Source organism: Anabrus simplex, chromosome 5 (assembly GCF_040414725.1).
Source record: "Anabrus simplex isolate iqAnaSimp1 chromosome 5, ASM4041472v1, whole genome shotgun sequence".
Taxonomy (NCBI): domain Eukaryota; kingdom Metazoa; phylum Arthropoda; class Insecta; order Orthoptera; family Tettigoniidae; genus Anabrus; species Anabrus simplex.
This window is the reverse complement of record NC_090269.1, coordinates 110,631,127-110,652,821: the sequence shown is the minus strand read 5'-3', so window position 1 is coordinate 110,652,821 and position 21,695 is coordinate 110,631,127. Positions and strand designations below refer to the sequence as shown.

Genomic DNA, 21,695 nt, shown 5'->3' with positions numbered 1-21,695 from the left:
TATGTAAACTGTTCTACATTTTCTAACCGTTCTCTATCTATGTTCACTTGGCTTCTCTGTTTCTCTTTTCCACAGTGCCTGACTACAGTTTTCTTTTCACTAATTACCATTCCACACTCCTTCAGATTTTCATTCCAAATGTCCAGTCTCCTTTGTACTTCCTTTTCTCCCTTTCCCCAATTCACCACATCATCTGCAAACACCGAAGCATTCACTTCATCACTACTGATGCTCTGTTTTACACATTTTATATCCATCAATATAATAAACAATAATGGGGACAGTGCACTTCCTTGCTCAAGACCTTTTTTTGTATAAAATGTTTCAGAGTCACCACTCCCCACTTGTACACTGCTTTTACTCTCATGATACAACATTTTAATCTTGTTAATTAATGATTTTAGTACATTCCTTTTCAGCGGGCATTCCCACACGTTTTCTCTTAACTGTATCATAAGCTTTTTCCAAATCCAAAAATACGAAGATGATTTCCTTGTTCCTCTCCAGATGTTTTTCCATTATCATTCACACTGTAAATATCAAGTCTATTATTGATCTATTCGGTCTAAAGCAAAACTTATTCTGTTGGAACCATTAGGATACTCGGATGTAAATCCAAACCCCATGGAGTAACAGACCCGAAGGACCTTGCCTAAGCGACCGCTGCTCAGCCTGCAGCCCTGCAGATTACGAGGCGTCATGTGGCCGGCACGACAAATCCTTTCAGCCGATAAACTTTGCTTTCTAGACCAGGCCACTATCTCACCAGACAGGTCCTTAGTTGTAATCATGTAGACTGAGTGAACCTCGAGCCAGCCCTCAGATTCAGGTAAAAATCCCTGACCTGGCCAGGAATCGAACCCAGGGTTTCCAGGTAAGAGGCAGGTACGCTAATTCTACACCAGGGGGCCGGCGGATACACAGAAAAGGTCTATAAAATACTGGTATAAATTCAAAACTCTAGAAAGGGAATGGTTAACAGCAATGAAGTGGAAGGATCAGCACGATGTGCTACAAAGCATTCCTGCAAGTTTGAGAAAATCAGGAAGAAGAATAGGAAAAATTAGGAATGGCTGGTGCACACACAATGGAAGAATGGGTAGAACTTCCATTCTGTTAAAATTCATGTTTTACGTACCTTCAACTTTGTGATTTCCCACACAACCAAAACCAAGTGCTGCATCATTATCAATCTGGGCATTCGAATCTCCCATTATTTCAATATGGTCATTATTGCCTCTTGTTTTGTCTACTGGGTTCTGCGAAGTGCAACGGAAGTTATCCTTTCCAAGCTCCTCCTTATCCTCGGCCAGAGCAAATATCTGGATCCACCAGACTCTCTCCTCCATCTGTAGGGCTATTTTTGTAACTAGAGTTTACAGCTTCTCAGATTATTATTTTAGTGCTCAGTGCTTCATTTAGGATATAAACTTCTTTTGTTCTCTGATCTATACTTACTCCAAAATACTTTCAGAGTATATACTTTCTCTAGTTGGAGAACTCCATTCACTTCTTTTCAGTCCAACCAATTCCCAATATCTGCAAATTATATTTTTCCACTCCATGTAGGCCTACTCTTTCAATTTCTTTCCCTGTCAGTAATGTAATATTCCATGTACTAATTTTCATCATCTTATTCTGGCTTTGTTGTAGTCTTGAAATCCGTCCAGCTTGTTTTTCACATTGTCTCTGAACGATTGGTATCTCGAGGTGGCTTTTCTCTGTCCATTGTTGCAGTTTCTGTATCTTTGTTCAGCAGCTTGTCAAAAAAGGTCTGAAGTTCTTCGCTGATTCCTACCTCATCTTGCATTAAAGTTCCATCGTCCTGTTCTATTGCCCATGAGGTTTCTCGATCACTTCTCTCGTTTTTCACAACTCTATACAGCAATTTTATATTTCCTCTACTGTCCTCTTTCATTTGTCTACAAATTCATTCCACTGCCTCTCTCATTTTCTTCTCTTACAATGTTCTCAACTGCAAGTTTCTTTGCCCTATATGTTTCTTGAAGTCTTAGGGTTTCTTGGTCATTATATATTTGCCCTTGTTTATAATAATAATATTGGCTTTATGTCCCATTCACTATTATTATGGTTTTCAGAGATGCTGAGGTGCCGGAATTTCGTCCCACAGGAATTCTGTAAGCTGCCAGTAAATCTAGTGACATGAGGCTGACATACTTGAGCACCTCCAAATCCCACCAGACTGAGCCAGGATCTAGCCGTCAACTATTTAAATTTGCACTCGAGCTACCCACAGCCTGGCTGGTTTTGTTTGTCTAATCCCTTCTTTTTTTTCTATATTTCACAGCCGTTCTGATTCTATTGTTCCACTACAGTGCATCCTTTCCACTCTTGATTGAACATGCAATTCCCTACACTACACAGTGGGTCTTATATGACCCAAAGCATGTTTTCGCTTTCTTAACTGAAAGTTTCTTGGCCCTATATATTTCTTGAAGTCTTAGCCCTACACTGCACAGTGGGTCTCATATGCCCCAAAGCATGTTTTCGCTTATTGCAGCTCTAAGAGACCTCTATTGTGGATGACTGCCATTTCCCTTACACTATAAACATTCCATGCACAGTATAAGTTCGTGTTTTACCCACCAGAGAATATGAAATGATAGTATTTTATATCTTAGTAGATACCTCTATGGAGTAGGCTGTTTTGATTAATGAACAACATTGCAAAGCAAATTGAATTCACATGAGTTTATTATATGCTTTAAAAAAATATCATACTGATTTTTTGAAGCTTTTAGAAGTACTCCACACTCTTATTTTGCTCAATTACCTGGTTTTAAGCTTTCCCCCATCAACATTTATTTTCCATTCTCCCTCTGCATTAGTTACATCACCCTTTGATATGATTTGTCAGATTCTTCCCTTGTATTCTTCCTTAGGATGGTGTAGGACATAAAACTAAGCATACTGCTGTTATGTGTTTTAGGTAATGAGGTTCAGTGATTTGCTTTCCTCACCTTGTAGTATTTCTGTGTCTCCAATTTTTACCATTTCTGATAGAGTAGAAGTATCCTAAAATTTCCTTTGCTGTTATGAATAATACATTTTTGTCGTGGTTCAAATTTGAGACATTCTAATTGAAAATGCAAGTTATACAGTATGCAGCAAAACAAACGATACTGAAATTATTGCTCATCTACTGTCCACATTTATCCAGCAATGAAGTATTTATTTACAGTATATAACAGTTTGATATACAGTAAATTCAGTGCAATTATGGTTCTCACAAAAGAGGAGAAAGTGTTTACCATGGAACATTATTTCTGGTTATATGAAGAAGGGCATAAGAATGGATCAAATTTGCTTCATGTTAAAGAACATTATGAGGAGCGATTTAATAAGGAGGCACCACATAACAGAATAATGTTAGCTGTTACTGACAAGTTCTGTCGTACAGGATCATTCTTATATCAACAGAAGGGAGCAAAAGGGAGCCCGAGAACCTTAACCACAAACGAGCATCATGGATGACTTCTCCAACAAGTGTTGCAGTTCCCAAACCACGGGCGAGTTATGTACCCTTCTGCAACAACACTCTGGAAACAATCTAATTTCTCATTGGAACTCCATTCTTGCACCGTTTCTGTTCCTCGGGTCTCATGGACATAGACGCTTAAATACGGAGCTTGTTGAAAGAATCAGTCATTCCTAAATTATGTGGGAATACATAATTTTTTGTGTCCTTACCGCAACTTTTGTTCATCAACATGTTCAATAATCTTCAGAAACATTATGAACAAAGTGTGGCAAAAACCAAAAGTACACATACTGTACTAATGTAATTAGATAACATTTCAGTGTAGTTTATTTTGCCACATACGGTACCCCACACCTAATCACCCCCCTCTCCCTTCGTTCTCCGTTTTGTTTCAACATGACTTTATTTATTAACTGAGATATGTTCATTAGTACTCAGTACTAACCCGCATTCATATAGTGTTGGAATAGGAATGTGCAAGTAATTCATAAAGACTAAAAAACAAAACAAGCACAGCCATTAAAATGGTGCCATACCAACATGTTCCTGAAGGTAAAATGAAGAAACCAAATAGAACCATTTTTAGGATGAATAACAGTAATATTTGGAAAGTTTGTCTCCCAAGTCTATATAAATACTCACCACATAAGCTAGAAAGATGAGTGTTAAGCTATCCTAGTGATGCGAGTGTATCTATGCACTTAAATATTTTTTACCACCTCCTTCGTCTAGTGATTTAAGGAGCAAGTTGCTGCGTTTGATCCGCAACAATGCAACAAATTTAAAACTGATCTGAAAATCTAAAATAGGGTGTGATCTGATTTGTGAGGAATAAATGAGGAGCTTGCCTTGTTTCAATGATAAAAACCACTGGTAAAGTAGCAAAACAGAGGAATCTTCTCTCGGTCCAAGATAACCCGAGGTTGGGGAGAGACTAACAATTAATAGTAACTTGCTGCTGGTACAAGTAATTTCATTTTAAAAAGATGTGTTTTGATGCAGTAACAAATGTAGGGCATAGAAGATACGAGTGTTTCAAAACTTTTTACGCTGACACAACGTTTGTATCGAGAACAATGGACATAATTTTCAACACCTGTTTTGATGAAAAGGAACATATACATTAGTTTTCAACAAAAGTGTATGAATCACATACCTAATATGGATGTGTGTTAAGAAGGCAGTGTTAAATAACTAACCTGGCTTCAACGTTTTGATGGCAACTGGTGTAGTATTGTTCCACAATCCTTCCCAAACTTCACCAAATTGGCCATGACCAAGCTTCCTGACGAACTTGAGAGATGATCGATCAATCTCCCACTGGTCTCTGGTGCTATGTGATAGGCCACCTGTTACAGGCTTCTCAACCTATGGAATAAAAGGAGAACATTTTTATAACCTCTAATTATGTTCAACAGTATAGTTTCTCTAGCACTAACTATTCAATTCTTCAAACTTAAAAGTTTGCATATATTTGCTCTCTTCTTATGAGTTCTTCTGGTTAAATATTCCAGACTAATAAATTTATAACTGTAGGTATACTATCTAAATGACGGGTTGAAATCATAAGAAAAAAAATCAGTAACACAGGCATTCACACACAAGTTATTAAGCAAGTTGTGCAACTAAGGTGTATAAAAGCATTGCCCATGCCAAAAAACAAATGCTCTGAAATAAAAAATAAAAAACCTCTCTTTCTCTCTCGCATACATTCTCTCTTGCCACCTGAACTGCTTGTAAAAAAATTAAATGACACCCAGGAAATTATTAATACTATGTCTCTTTATTTACAAGCCGGTGTATACAAAATTTATTCATTATATTCAAACACTCTAGTAAACAAAACTTGAGGTTAACAGTGCATACCAGTTTGCAACCAATTCAGGTTTGTCGAAACTTCTGCTAAAGCACATAGTTCCTAACACTGCATCTAGATGATATACAGATGAGAACATAATAACAGAATTATAATAAGACATTATAAAGTGTTTTTAGATGCATAGTTCTCCGAGATTCTCGTCCAACAACCTTTCTTTTCATCACTTCCAGGACTTTCAATTTGTGTGGAATGTATGTGCGCCCCACATAGTTCCAACTGAGTAAGATTTATAAGAGCTTCTACTTGGTTCTTTCTTGCATTCCTTTTAACTACTGTTACCGTCTTACCACAAAGCTACTCGTACAGGGAGAGATAAGGATAATGCTGCCCAGTAGGTGGACTGGGGAAATGCTTGCTTTGTTCCCGAGTGGCAGGGATAGAGTGTGCGGTCAGCCCGTATAGTGAACATGGTTAGCAGTAAGTATATGGAAGGAATGTTTAGTTGTTTGCTTTTTTTTTTTTTTTTTTTTTAAACGTCGCACGAACACAGTTCGGTCTTATGGCGACAATAGAATAGGAAAGAAGAAAGCAGCCACAGCCTTAATTAAGGTACAGTCCCAGCATCTTCCTGGTGTGAAAATGGAAAACCATGGAAAACTATCTTCAGGGCAACCAACAGTGGGGTTCGAACCCACTATCTCCTGCATGCAAGTTCACAGCCGTGCGGCCCTAACCACATGGCCAAGTCGCTTGGTGAATGTTTAGTTTACGAGTGGAGTTCTTGTCAAGTGCACATTATTATCGTTATTAGTGTTGCATTCCTATACTTGTATGTACAGTATGTCTGTCCAACCATTGCCCAATTTCTCTACGAGGTCTGGTATGAAATGAGATGAATCTTTGTACTGAGTTTTTACAACCGGATGACCTTCCCGACGTCCTCATCAGAGGAGTTAATGAGATTACATGAATGACGTGATATATGACAGTAGGAAGGGAGAGGGTGAAATTCAGTGCCAACACATAGCCTACTCCTGTTGAATAGCACCACAGGGTCTGCTCAAGGCTTAATGTCTCCATCCAACGGACTAATTACCCTCAACAGCATCATATGCCCTCACTCCATACGAAAACTGCGAAGAGGTTTGGAACTGAATTTTGGTACGCAATCTAGTGATTACAAACTGTTTACCACCACCTCTCCAACATTCTGATAGCGACAATTTTTTGACCAACAGGGCTCAAATCGGCTACCACAGTGTCAGATCACAAACTGATAGACTTGACGCCTTAATGATCATGGCCACTAGGAGGGCTTGCATTCCAACATTTGTTGTTGAACATTATTTGTGTTGGATATCAGTATGGTGACTTACAGTATTGGACAACGGATATTTGTAGTCGAGACATTTCTCCTAAAGAAGAAATTGTATGACGGAAAACATTTCTATGTCATTTCTTTGGTGCTGCAATACCTTTGAGATAATACAAACCAAGGTGGAGATATGAACGTTTCAGAATTTTTTATGTCAATGCAATGTTTATATCGTAAACAATGGACACAATTTTCAACAGCTGCTTTGATGAAACATTAAGGTCTACATTAGTTTTCTTCATTCGTCATTAACTCTTAATCAATAATTTAGACTTACTGCAATGAAACTGAATGCATGCCTGCGCTGGTACAACTTACCAATGAGTCTAACAATGGACTACGGACAATCTGTTCCCCAACATCCTCTGCATAGTATGGTAATATTTTGTTGCTTCTCCCTCTACAAACAAAAGCTATAGATTCTTTTATTTTCTTCTTTCCCAAGCACACTTCCTTTGCTTTACATCAGGGCCTCTCAGGGTGCATGCGCGTGGTGCATGCACTGTGCACGGTGCAAAAGACGACTTGGCTTGGTTGACCAGAGTGCAGACCCCCCACTCCTCGATTTGGAGCAATAGCGCTTACTCTCTCTTTCCTCACGCCTGTCTCGCTCGCTCCGCCTGTCTCCCTCTGCCCCACTTGCGCCGTAGCGCTCCATATCCGGGCCGAGTTGAGCCGAGTAGAGCCGAGCTTAGCCGAGTAGCCAAGAGACGAAGCGTTGATCCGAGCTATACCGAGCGGCACCGATGCACAGCGCACGGAGCTCTTGCGCCTCGCTCTGCACGCGTGAGATTTTGGGCGTTTGAGAGGCCCTGCTTTACATGATACTCATACTCTGAAGGGTCAGAGAACCACCTCCTTCATAGCTGAAACCTATGATCCAAGAGCTAATGACGTTTGCTTTTGGCAGCGATTGCATAGGAAAGGGCTTGGACCAGAAAGGTAGCAGCTATGGGCTTAATTAGGATAGAGCCCTAGCATTTGCCTCGTGTGAAAATGGTAAATCACAGGGGGGGAGCCTGATTAACCATTCACTAGGGCCATACACAGGGAGGGCAAGAATGAATAAATGCTATAAAAAATTAATTAAAGACTAAATATTTATTAAGCTTAATGTCCAGAGATAAGATTACATCAAGTTTTCTATAAAAAGTTCTTCATGAGTAACATACAATTTCAAATGTTCAAAACGAGCTTCAGTAGTATCTTCAAACTTTTAATTTCATAGGTAGAAAATGTTTTCACACACTGAACCTTACTGTCAATCATCCTGAAATTCCAGAGCTTTTAACCTTAGCAGTTCACTAAGTTTGGCTGGTTACATAACTCTACTCTTATTTTTCTGGCAAAGTATGAGTGTATTGCTATCTATTCTCAAACTGCGATAAAATAATTTACCCGATTACATAAATGCTGGAAAAACAGATTTTTAGGTATGCTTCTCTTATTTACTTTTAGACTCTGTATTCCATGTCTCAAAGCAAACACCTTGATGTAGACCTCTTTAATTGAAAAGCTTTTGGAGAAGAAGCGAGTTCCTCTTCATATTTCTTTGTTCTGTTTGTTATTATACTCGGTACAGACTGCTGTAATCTCCTGAGTACACAGCTGGATGAAGTGTGGCTTTTAATTCGGCGACTCCTTGCTTTTACAGGAAAAAAAATATTTCAGTGAGAATGAACTACTTATAGACATGATACTGCCCAAGAGTTACTAAAAGGTTAAAATTGGTTGTTAACATACGAGGGGCGTTTGAAAAGTCCGTGCAAAAATAAAAACTACTTACGTGTTTGGGGTAAACCTTTTTTATTTTTCGACATAGTCTCCTTTTAGGCTTATACACTTCATCCAACGATGTTCTAGTTTGTTGATCCCTTCCGAATAATAGGATTTGTCCAAATCTGTAAAATATCCATTAGTGTTTGCAATCACCTCCTCGTTTGAATAAAATCTTTGTCCCGCCAGACATTTCTTCAAATTGGGGAGCAAACAGTAGTCCGAGGGAGCCAAGTCTGGAAATAGGGGGATGTGAAACGAGTTGGAATCCTATTTCCATTAATTTTGCGACCACAACTGTTGAGGTGTGTGCTAGTGCATTGTTGTGATGGAAAAGGACTTTCTTGTGGGCCAATCGCGGGTGTTTGTCTTGCAGCTCGGTTTTCAAATGGTCCAACAACGATGAACAATATGCACCTGTAATAGTTTTACCCTTTTCCAGATAGTCGATGAGGATTATCCCTTGCGAATCCCAAAAACAGTCGGCATAACCTTTCCGGCCGAAGGAACGGTCTTTGCCTTTTTTGGTCCAGATTCCCCCTTGGTAACTCATTGTTTAGATTGTTGTTTCGTCTCAGGAGTATAGTAATGTATCCATGTTTCATCCACAGTGATGAAACGACGCTTAAAGTCCTCCGGATTCTTCTGGAACAGATGCAAACCATCCTTGCAACACTTCACACGATTCCGTTTTTGGTCAAGCGTGAGCATCGCGGCACCCATCTTGCGGATAGCTTTTTCATGTCCAAATGTTTATGGAAAATATTATGTACCCATTCAGCCGAGATGCCCACAGCACTAGCAATCTCACGCACCTTAACTCATCTGTCATCTATCTCCATATCATGGATCTGATCAATGATTCCTGGATTTGTAACCTCCACAGGCCGTCCAGAACGTTCAGCATCACTTGTGCCCATATGGCCAGTCCAAAAATTTTGAAACCACTTATAAACTGTTCTAATCGAAAGTGCAGAGTCACCATAATGTTTATCAAGCTTCTCTTTAGTCTCGTGAGGCGTTTTGCCTTTCATAATGTAATGTTTAATCACCACACAAAATTCTTTTTCGTCCATTTCTTGAAAATCACTCGACTTTCTTGATTCACACAAATGCCAAACACAAAGAAATAGACCAATATGGCTGAAACTTTGTGTGCATTCATTCAAGAGATGCTACTAACTAAACATGACCTCGATACGCGGCGGTGGTGCCATCTCTCGGAATTTGCACAGACTTTTCAAACCACCTTCGTATGTTATTTGCAGTGTAAACATGCCGGAAGAGTTCTGACATACAAATGCAATAGAACAGGAATAAAACATTTTTTTAAGTATTGTAAAGATGGAGTTTACCCTCAAAATAACCTAACACTTGTTCAAGGTTGACAATACGGATTAATTCTGAAGTTCATTTCTTGTAACACAAAACCAAAGCATTAACAGTTGTAAAGTTTATACTTTGATATCACATGTTGTGTTCTTTAAAAGTTGTGTATATATAAACATACTAGCTGATGTACCCCTGCTTCGCTACGGAATTCTACATTGTATACAGAATTATAGGTTAGGTAGAGTACACGTTGTGAGCAAGACAGTATGAAATTGCACAGCTCTTAACGTTACCCTGGAAACAGAACAGAGAAATCACCAAACGTCTTTTCTCACATCAAGATTGCGTTACGGAATTTTCATTGTAATGGTAGGCCCGCTTGCCTACCAGCAATCACAATCAGACTGAAGATTGCATTGTAATGGCACACTCACTCTCCACCTGCCTTTTTACATCTTCAGAAAGACTGTCTTAGAAGTTTTCCCAACTGAAATGAACATAGGTCATTACAATGACGCCGGTAGGAACGGCACGAGTAAAATCAATGATTTCACATGAAATACTTGATCAAATTAAAAACCACACATTTTCTCACTTTTAATGAACAGTACTACGCTGCCGATCTAACAGTCCAAAGTTCCGGAGCTGGAATGAACAGGCCGCAGAGAGCCATGATCTGTGAACACTCTTAATCTTTTTTCAGAGGGGGAGGGGAGGGGGCTGAATAGTGGAGAGTCCCCAGGGCAAAAACTATGTCCTTTTACTAATCTGTTTCCTGGGAGTACCCGATGATTCGGAAAATCTCAATTCACTACACAGGCGGCAGAAAAATCTATCTCATTTGGAGGCAATTTTTTCCTCCAAGCCAGAGGAGAAATGCCCTCTTCACTGCTAATTTTGAATAAAATGAATGTAGAATTTAATAAAAATGAAGAGGAAGAATCTTTTCTTAAGAAACGGCTCTTTCCAGGGTTGAATTTTGAGTTATTTAGTGAATTGTGGTGCTATAATTTGGAATATGCCTAAATTGTAATTCTAGACCAGGTCGTACTACTACTACTACTACTACTACTACTACTACTACTACTACTACTGAGCCTCTGCCATTAGAGTGCACACTGCTCATTCAAAACCGCGTCAGAGTAGGGATCGAATAGCTGGAGTGCTATAATGAACCAGTCTGTTACATACCGGCAGTATCAGAAAATGTATGAAGTAGAGGAATGGCATGCTAAAGAAGAACGTTTTCTATCTCACTACCTTTTTCCTGCCAATATTCAGTCAGGCTGTTATACTCAGTACGCAGCAGTAATCCCATCTATCAGAGTTGAGTGGCAGCATAAGAGACAAAGAACATCACCACAAACAATGGTCAATGTAATGTTATTGTTGATCAATGTCATGCGCTTTCAATATTGTAAGCCTTCACGTTTAGTTTTCTTCCGACTCTGAAATACCACTCTTATCATAGTCGGTACGGTAAAATTGAATAACACATAAATGGTCGGAAATTGTATTCTCTATAACTTTTGTTATGTAGTACCTTTCGATTGGACCAATAAGATAGGTATCTAAAAATTAAATTTGAGGCCTTATCCTAAACTACGATTTCATACAGGACAAATAAAATTGTTTATAACTTAGACTGTAGTTTCTTATTCCCCGACTCTATACACCAACTTTCATTAAATTCTGTTAACCCATTTTCTCATGGCTTGGCGTTGATGTGGACTTTGCAACAAAAATATAAATTCATGAATATCTGTGTTAACAAAGCCAGCATGGTAACAATGTATGACAAAAATGATCGGAAATTTAATTCTGTGTAACTTTAGTTATGTAGTATTTATCGATAGGACCACTAATAATATAAATATTTGAGAATTCAATTTTAGGACTTTCCCTAAGCTACCATTTCAATCAGCATGAGTAATATGATTTATAGCCTAGATTGTGGTGGCTCATCCCCTGACTGCATATACCAATTTTCATTAAATTCTCTTCAGCCGTTTTCTCGTGATGTGCGTACAGACAGACAGACAGACAGACAGACAGACAGACAGACAGACAGACAGACAGACAGACAGACAGACATGACGGAAAAGTAAAAAGTGCACTTGCTTGTTTTTTTTTTTTTGCTAGGGGCTTTACGTCGCACCGACACAGATAGATCTTATGGCGACGATGGGATAGGAAAGGCCTAGGAGTTGGAAGGAAGCGGCCGTGGCCTTAATTAAGGTACAGCCCCAGCATTTGTCTGGTGTGAAAATGGGAAACCACGGAAAACCATTTTCAGGGCTGCCGATAGTGGGATTCGAACCTACTATCTCCCGGATGCAAGCTCACAGCTGCGCGCCTCTACACGCACGGCCAACTCGCCCGGTCACTTGCTTGTTACTATGGACATGACCGATATAGAAATACCATTCTTTTTAAATTCTGAGCAATGTACAGACAAAACTCTTGTTTTATATGTACAGTCACACACACACACACACACACACACACACACACACACACACACACACACACACACACACACACACACGAGGGTCGAGTCATAAGTCATGGCAACTTTTTTTTTTTCTCGCCAACAGGAGACAACACGGAAAATCTAAGATGTGCATTTGGAAATACAGGGTATGTACTTAGGCATAGTGCCTGAAGAACCATTCTGACTTAAGGAGATTTTCGTAGAAAAGTGACAGAACACAGGTCATTGGTAAACGCTGTTGTATTATAGTATAGACAGCAAATACACAAGACTATGTACAAAGGACAGGTCTCCACTGGTTACAGACCTTCGAAATAATCACCCAAGGTTTCCACTGTGTGTTGCCAGCGCTGGGGCAGGCGCCAAATACCATTCGCTGCAAGTGTATTGCTAACGTGTGACACCTCTCTCCAAAATGCTGTTGCGATGCCCTCTTTGTTAGCAAACTGTTGTCCACGTAATGACTTCTTGACTTCAGGGATTAGATCATAGTCACACACCTAATGCTTCCCGCAGCTCTGCATGGCATTGGTGTGCATTTCTGCCGCGGAGAACTGCTATTTTAATATACGATCATTGCTCCTGCTTGTTGACTTCCATTTTGTGACGCTCTCACTCACACACTGAACTTGGGGGCATGCTTAGACCCACACTGTTGTTTACATACACCATCTAGTGGCATCACATGCAAGTACATACCATACGTTTCCAAATGCGTATCTTAGATTTTCCGTGTTGTCTCCTGTTCGCGATAAAAAAAATAGTTGCCATGACTTATGACTCAACCTCCGTATATATACGCACACATTTATTGAATGAACAGCGGCTTCACACAAATACACAATTACGCAATTGCCACAATGAACAATGTGGTTTTTTTAATTATGGAGGTCCAAACAAATAAGATCTCAGGATGTGTACATATCCATGTATGGTGGTGGTGACTATGCTTTCACTGTTGTTCATAGGCAGCTAGAACTTCTTCCAGAATTCCATGAACAAGGCAGGTACTGTGCCATGAACACCAACCATTAGGCCTATGATCTACTTCGTTCAGCTGGTATTTGTAGAACCATGTGGTGGACTTCAGTAGACTGGCTGACATGGTGCTTGAATCAGGTGGTCGGATCAATAATGAAGCCTTTGTCGTTATCTTTAAAAGCAATTATGTCAGTTCATCTTGTACTGCCTGTCATAGACAAACTGTGGACTTCTTCATGTACATGGAAGTTTTTACTGCAGAGTTCTTCTGCAATCAGTGATCTTATCTTGTGGTGACATGAGTTTCTCAGTACTTCGCAGTAGGAGCAAGAACCCAGAATGTGAGCCAGTGTTTCTTTCTCTCTGGCACATCTGCAACAGAGGTTTCAGTCCTGAGTTCTGCCCGGAATGTTCGTACTACAGAAACATTTTATGTCATATCTATGACCTCCTGCCGTGGTACTGTGTAAGTTCCTTGCAGGTACACTTTTCGCAGAAACAACTGAATCTACAGATAAAATGTCTGTTATGGGTATCCACAAGGTTTGTATCTACATGGGAGGTGAATTATATTTTGATAATAATTAGAATCTAGTCTGATAAAATATTAAATGAGAGGAACATAATATCATGCACTCATTCTTCTTTCGAGCAACTACACATATCGCCTTGAAAAGATTCTACAGCTGTGTAACCAACCAAGCTTATGCGAACTTGTGTGCATCATTTTAGCAAAATAATCACTGCATCATCTAGAAATTGTGTAGATATGGTACTAAGGGTGAGTATATTTTTAGTTTGGTCTTGATTAGAAAGAACCTACTATTTCATTGTTGAAATTTCAAACATTTTTTGTATATCGATGGCAGAAGTCAATATACCTTACTTTACATGAGAAGAAAAAATTCTTTTAAATTCACTGATAACTTAAACTTATATGGTAGTTTTATTATATTAAATTTAGTTACTACAATAGATTAGAGTACCTCATCATACTGTGAAATATCCACAATATTTTGCTGGTACATTACATTAGAATTAAACGTGTAGCACTACAGTGTTACAATAATTTACAAATCTATATATATAAAATAAGAGTTTTGTCCGTACATTGCTCAGAATTTGAAAAGAATGGTATTTCTGTATCGATCATGTCCACAATAACAACAAAATGCAGTTTTTACTTTTCCGTAATTTCTGTCTGTCTGTCTGTCTGTCTGTCTATCTGTCAGTCTGTCTGTATGTATGTATGTACACGCATCACTAGAAAAGGGCTGAAGAGAATTTAATAAAAATCAGTATGTAGTCGCGGGGGGCGAGCCGCTACAATCTAGGCTATAAATTATTTTATTCACGCTGAGTGAAATGGTAGTTTAGGGGAAGGCCTAAAATTCAATTCTCAAATATTTATATTATTAGTGGACATATCGATACATACTACATAACTAACGTTATATAGAATTAAATTTGTGATCATTTACATCTTATGCATTTTTACCGTACCGGCTATGATAACACAGATATTCATGAATTTGAATTTTTGTTGCAAAGTCCATATCAACGCCGAGCCCCGACAAAATGGGTAAACAGAACATAATGAAAATCGGTATATAGAGCCGGGAATAAGAAACCACAGTTTAAGCTATAAACAATTTTATTCACCACGGGTGAAATGGCAGTTTAGGGGAAGGCACCTAAAATTTAATTTTTAAATACCTCTGCTCTTGGTCCTATGGAAAAGTACTACATAACAAAAGTTATAGAGAATATAATTTCCGATCATTTATGTTTTATTCAGTTTAACCGTACCGACTATGATAAGAGTGGTATTTCAGAACAATTAATAATGTGAAGGCCTACAATATCTAAAGCGCATAACATAGATCAACAATAACATTACACTGGCCGTTGTTTGTTGTAACGTTCTTTGTCTCTTATGCTAACATTCAACTCCGATAGATGAGATTACTACTGTGTACAGAGTATAACAGCCTAACTGAATATTGGCGGGAAATAGCTGAGGAGTTAGATAACTTTCTTCTTTAGTATGCCAATCCTCTTTTTCATACATTTTCTATACTGCTGGTACATAACACACTGGTTCATCATAGTATGCCAGCTATTCGATACCTACTCGGACGCGCTGTTTTGAATGAGCAGTGTACGCACTTAAGTCAGAGGCTCAGTTAGTAGTAGTAGGAGTAGTAGTATGAACTGGTCTGGAATTACAATTTAGTCCTATTCCAAATTATAGTACCACAATTCACCTAATAACTCAAAATTCAACCCTGAAAAGAGCCGTTTCTTAGGAAAAGCTTCTTCCTCTTCACTTTCATTAAATCTACATTAATTTTATTCTAAATTAGCAGCGAAGCTGTGGTTTCTTCTCTGGCTTGGAGGAAAAAAAGCGTCCACGTCAGATAGTTCTTTCCTCCGCCAGTGTAGTGAATTGAGATTTTTCGACTCATCGGGTACTCCCAGGAAACAGATAAGTAAACGGGCATAGTTTTTGCCCTGGGACTATCCACTATTTGACCTCCCTCCCCCCCCCCCCCCCCCCCGAAAAATGGAAGAAGATTGTTCACGGATGTCTGCGTCTTGGTTATTCCAGCTCTGTAGCATTGGACTGTTAGTTCGGTAGCATAGTACTGTTCATTAAAAGTGAGAAAATGTGTGGTTTTTCATTTGATCGAGTATTTCATATGAAGGCATTGCTTTTAATCGCGCCATTCCTACTGACGTCATTGTAATGACCCATGTTCATTTCAGTTGGGAAAAACAGTAAGAGAGTCTTTCTGAGAATCTATAAAGGCAGGCGGAGAGTGAGTGTCTGCCATTACAATGAAAACTCCCCAACCTGATTGTGACTGACGGTAGGCAAGCTGGCCTACCATTACAATGAAAATTACCCCAGTCCTCATATGAGAAAAGACATTGGTGACTTGTCCATCGTGCTTCTAGGGCAACGTTAAGAGCTATGCAGCTTAATACAATCTTGCTCACAACGTTCACACTACCTAACCTAGAATTCTGTATAAAATTTAGAATTCCATTGCAAAGCACGGGTAGATCATCTAGTACCTTTATAAATCAAAGCAGCAGACTAGCCGAGGCGGTAAAGAAGTGTTCAGTTCACCCAGAAGAACGTGGGTTTGATTACCGGTGCACATAAGGAAGTAAAATATTTTAAGAAACAAGATTTGCACTTCTAGAGCAGCACATGGTCCTAAGGTTCACTCAGCCTACACCAAAATTGAGCACCAGATCAATTCCTGGGGGCTAACCACCCATATAGTGCCGAGGTTACGTAAAGTGGAAGCCTTCACCTTCCATTCCTCCAAGGACCTTCATTGCCTGCATGGAGATGACTTCCCCCTTTTTTACTTTTATAAAACAAAGAGATAATTTTAGGTACCTTAAGGAGTCTTTCTATACAATGCATTTAATAGTACTAATCTTAAAATTTTCATAAATATAAGGCACTCACTCCATCTATGAGTTTCCACTTCTCGATACATAGGCCCACACATTTGTTGGTATTTATCCGTAAACCGATTTCCTGGAACAACATGATAGCAATGCGTGTCAACTCCAGAGAGACTTCCTTATTTTGCCAACAATAACTGTGTCATCATTGTTTTGAATAAAGCTGTCAGCCCAACTCCTATATATGCTTTTCAGACTGCTGAAGTAATATAAGTACTGGTTAGCTTCCTGACTGCTGATAAAATGTTAAAGAGCTCCTAATACGAAATTTTGCACTTTCCCACAGATACACATTTTTGTTTTACTCTCTAAATAACTTTTAACATTTATATCTTTATATCCTGAAGGTGATGCCTCTCTCTTTCTTGTCGAGGAGAGAGGGTTAATTTAAAGTTTGGCAAAATGGAGATTTTGAGGGACTTCTTTTTGTTTACTTTGCTTCTGTGGTAGCTTCTGAGACTTGTCATCAATGGAAATTTTGTACATTACATTTTCATCCCTATATTGCAATGTCCTCACTTCAGTCACTTGAACAAATTGAGGCATTTCTGAAGACTGTGTATCCGTTGTTAACTGTAACATTGCTTCTGCTGTACATACTTTCCCAGGCACAGGTCATAAGTCATTTTGTACGAAAAAATTGGCTCCAAATTAAGTTTTCAGTTGCCTTTCTTGCAGCAGTTTCAGAACACTTGTGATATTATTATTATTATTATTATTATTATTATTATTATTATTATTATTATTATTATTGTTGTTGTTATTATTACAGAAAATCTCTTAGAAATGTTTATTCCTTTTCCTTTTCTCTTACTTTATTCTTATTAAATGTTCCTGTACCTTCATCTTCAAAACTCTGGACTTCTTGTGCGTCTGTATTATCATGGATTTGGTGATTTTTAATATTATTCTCTTCTGTTACGGAAGTGAGGGATCTTCTCTTTTTCCTGCTGTAAGCCATTCACTAATTAATTTCCAGTGTATTCCAAAACATTTTCTTATGTACTATCTTCCTTACATCTCCAATTTTTAAGTAATACCCGTAAGTGCTATTTTGGAATAATTGTATCAACGTGATATGCTACATAAACTGCAAGTATTACAGTTAGTCACCATCTCAATCATCCTTCGTTTGCATGATTTGAACATAATGGAAACAGCACTCAATTTCATCTACACATGTGAACACATATGACTAACAGAAAAGTATGCAGTGTTTCCTCATTTATTGCAAACAGACTGATTTATAATTGATAAAATTATTCGTTGTTGAAAGTGAGAAACAGAAGTAAGTAGTAATGTGTGTGACGCAGTGGAATGCACGGTATTAACACACATTTTTCACTTCAATCTGACTTGAGCTATTAGAAAATTAATTTTAAGGCATAGTATCTTTTGTTACATACCTATAATTAGAACTGTTTTATAGAGCATAAAATGCTGCTTCCATAAAAACCACAATAAGATTTTCACCATTATGCAAATCCACATCTATTTTCAAGTTATACTAAGAACATGGTACTCATTAATAATTCAAATAAAAGATATCAGCATGTTTCATGGTGTGGATTTCTGTGGTCCAGAAAAATGACCTGAGTGGTCTAGTAAGAAGTACTGAGAGTGGCAGTATAAGTTACTAGGTACTATACAGAAGGAACAGCTGCATGAACAGGTGTCCTGAACATGTTCTGATTTGTGGCCTTCCTTGCACCATAAACTTACAGGCTTATTATAAATTTCAAAAGCCATGAACACAATAGAATAAACATGTTTAATCTAGGTTTTATACACACTTGACTGAATATAACTTGATACAGCATAACATGAATGCATCACACTTCCTGATGCAAAAAGTGATAAGACTAAAAATTTACAATAAATGTACAATGAGTACAATTACGACACAGAAAGCAGCACATTATCCTAAACTGTACTTCTATGTTTTTAGAATGATTTCAAATGATAACAACTGCAAAAAATTGTCCTAAATGCTGCTTGGCACTTCCCTCAAACAAAAAACTTAAAAAATGCACAACTGTATTGGTGTGATGTATATATGACAAATGCATACTGAAGAGTAAAACAAGAAATACTTTATTAACAAAGCTCATGGCATGGGACTAGGTATAAAATGCTCAAAACCAATTATTCAGTACAAGAATCTGCTCAATTATTGTGTCAGAAGTGTAGGCTCATAGTTATTATCAACATCATTATTTTTATTAATTTCCTTTGATAATATTCAAGAATCAGAAATTAATTTTTCAGAAATGCTCAGAGGAAATCATCAACAAAGCTGTAAGGAAAAAGCAACTTCCATTTCTTCCTTGATGAACCTGTTGATCTCTTGCCCCCAAGATTCTTCTCCAACTTATTTTGGCTGTCTTCTGGTGGTCAATCTTCTTCAAATGGGCAAACCATTTAATTTTAAGTTTTAGAGAAAGGTTGCTTTATATGTGCTTGATGTTTAATAACTTTGTTTCTGATTTTATCCCTCCCAGCTTTTTGACCACTGTTCTTAAGAACTATCCCTACAGTTTCCAGCACCGGGCAAGATGGCCATGCGGTTAGAGGCACGCGGCTGTGAGCTTGCATCCGGGAGATAGTGGGTTTGAATCCCACTGCCGGCAGCCCTGAAAATGGTTTTCCATGTTTTCCCATTTTCACACCAGGCAAATACTGGGGCTGTACCTTAATTAAGGCCAAGGCCGCTTCCTTCCAACTCCTAGGCCTTTCCTATCTCATCGTCGCCATAAGACCTATCTGTGTCGGTGCGACATAAAGCTAACAGAAAAAAAAAAAAAAAACACAGCTTCCAGTATGCTAGTTAGACTGCAAGTTTCAAGGCTGTACATGGCAACTGGTGCAAACGTACTAATTTCAGTTGGACTTGCTTTTCCCAAAGGAGTTTTCTTATTAGATGGTAAAAATGTGCACCTCACTTCACTATAATAACGTTTTCAGCAGAGGCTTGATTATCATTTATTACTATGCTACTCAGATATTGGAAATAATTTCCTCCCTCCATGATTGTTCCATCAAAGGTGAATATGATTTGTATGTTTTGTTGATTGATGGGAAACACAACTGATTTAGAGTTATTTTTAAAGGATGAAGTGTTTAAACACATACTCCAGTTGTTCAACTTCTCTCGCACAACCTGTTCAGTATGGTCCCATATTACCACATCACCAGCAAAGGCAAGAGCTTTAAATTCCTTGTTATTATTAAGTCATCTTCTTCTTCTTTAGCGTTTATCCCGCCTGGTGCCAGGGTTCGCTGTGTGGATTCATTGTCTCCATTTAATTCAGTCAAGAGCTATGCCATGGTGTAGTTTTACAGCTTTCCGGTCGTTGTGCACTGTATCAATCCATCGCTGTCTTGGTCGTCCCTTGGCCCTCTTTCCAGCGACTTCCAATGTATACGCTGACTTTGCCAGTGTATTGTCTTCTGCACGCAACACATGTCCAAACCAGCACAGACGGTTTTCCTGCATTTTCTTCTGGATTGGTGCATGCCAAAGCGTTTCCTAATATTGTCATTTGAAATATGATCCAGTCGCCCACCTAAGCATATTTGTCTCCATGACGCCTAGTCGATGTTCTACCTCCTTCGTGGCAGGCCAACACTCAGTGCCGTAGAGAGCGACGGGACGGATAACAGTCCGGTAGATCTTAGATTTCAGATGGTCCTTCATCCGACGGTCGCAGGTGACGCCCGTTGTCATTCGCCACTTCAGCCAGGCTGTGTTGACCTCATCAGTAAATCTGCCATCATCAGAGAGTGTGGAGCCAAGATATTTAAATTTCTCCACTCGTGGTAGATCTTCACCATCAACGTGGATAGTTCCAACTTCTCGAGCATCTAATGCCATGTATCTGTCTTCTTTTTGTTGAGGCGCAGGCCGTATTGCGCTAGTCGGTTGTTCCACTCTTCTGTTTGGTGCTGGAGATCAGACTTATTCTCAGCAGCCAACATGACATCATCAGCATAGAGAAGTGTCCATGGTGTTGGCTTGTGCAGGTCTGATGTAACAGTGTCCATCACAAGAATGAATAGCAGTGGTGATAAGGCAGAGCCTTGACGTAATCCTACAGTGATGCGGAAAACATAGGACGCTCCTGCGGCAGCTTGAACATAACTCCTTGGTTCTATGTAGAGCATCTGTACCCACTTAACAAGGTGCTCTGGAATGCTATGTTCTCGTAGCGCTAACCAGATTAGATCATGTGGCACCCGATCAAAGGCCTTCTCAAGATCCAGAAAAGCGAGGTGAAGAGGCTTATGTTTTTCATGGTGTTTCTCAATTAACAGCTGTGCAGCGTGGATTGCATCTGTTGTGCCACAATTTTTCACGAATCCAGCTTGGTTCATTGTAAGTTTGGCTATCTGGCGAATCCTTTTGTCGAGAATACGTTCGAAGATCTTCATCGCGTGGCTCAGAAGTCTAATCGGGTGGTAATTAGAACAATCGGCAGGACTTCCCTTCTTCTTGAAGATTGGTACAGTAATGCTCCGTCGCCAATCTGATGGTATTTGACCTTCTTTGATGATCTGATTGAAAAGCTGTGCTAGCCATATTGCCGCATCCCACCGTTCAGAGCACCAGAACTCTGCCGGAAGATCATCGGGGCCGGTGGCTTTCCCTGGTTTCATCTCCTTCAGAACAGCCTGAACTTCCGTGACGTCAATTTCCTTCACTGGGTTTTAAAGTACTCATCACCTATTTGTTAGTGTTCCTACAATATTTTGATCTTTTTCATTTCTAATGGTGACAGATTCCTTTTTTTTTTTTTTTTTACATAATTTATTCGTATGTATAGTATCATAAGCTTTGCAAAACTTGAGCAAATAGGGAAAACTGGAAATTAAATGAACCCATAACAGCAAATGAAAGATGCCATAAAATTCAATAATTGACTTTAGCCTT

At 38.9% G+C, this 21,695-nt stretch overlaps 1 protein-coding gene across 1 annotated transcript in view; it reads right to left on the bottom strand.

The window, feature by feature from the left end:
- Window positions 1-21,695, bottom strand: part of Src42A (Tyrosine-protein kinase Src42A) — a 354,290-nt gene that overhangs the window by 24,966 nt on the left and 307,629 nt on the right. Inside the window, exon 4 of the mRNA XM_067147074.2 lies at window positions 4,702-4,870. Within this exon, the coding sequence (XP_067003175.1) occupies window positions 4,702-4,870 (169 nt within the window). The remainder of the gene's footprint in view (window positions 1-4,701; window positions 4,871-21,695) is intronic.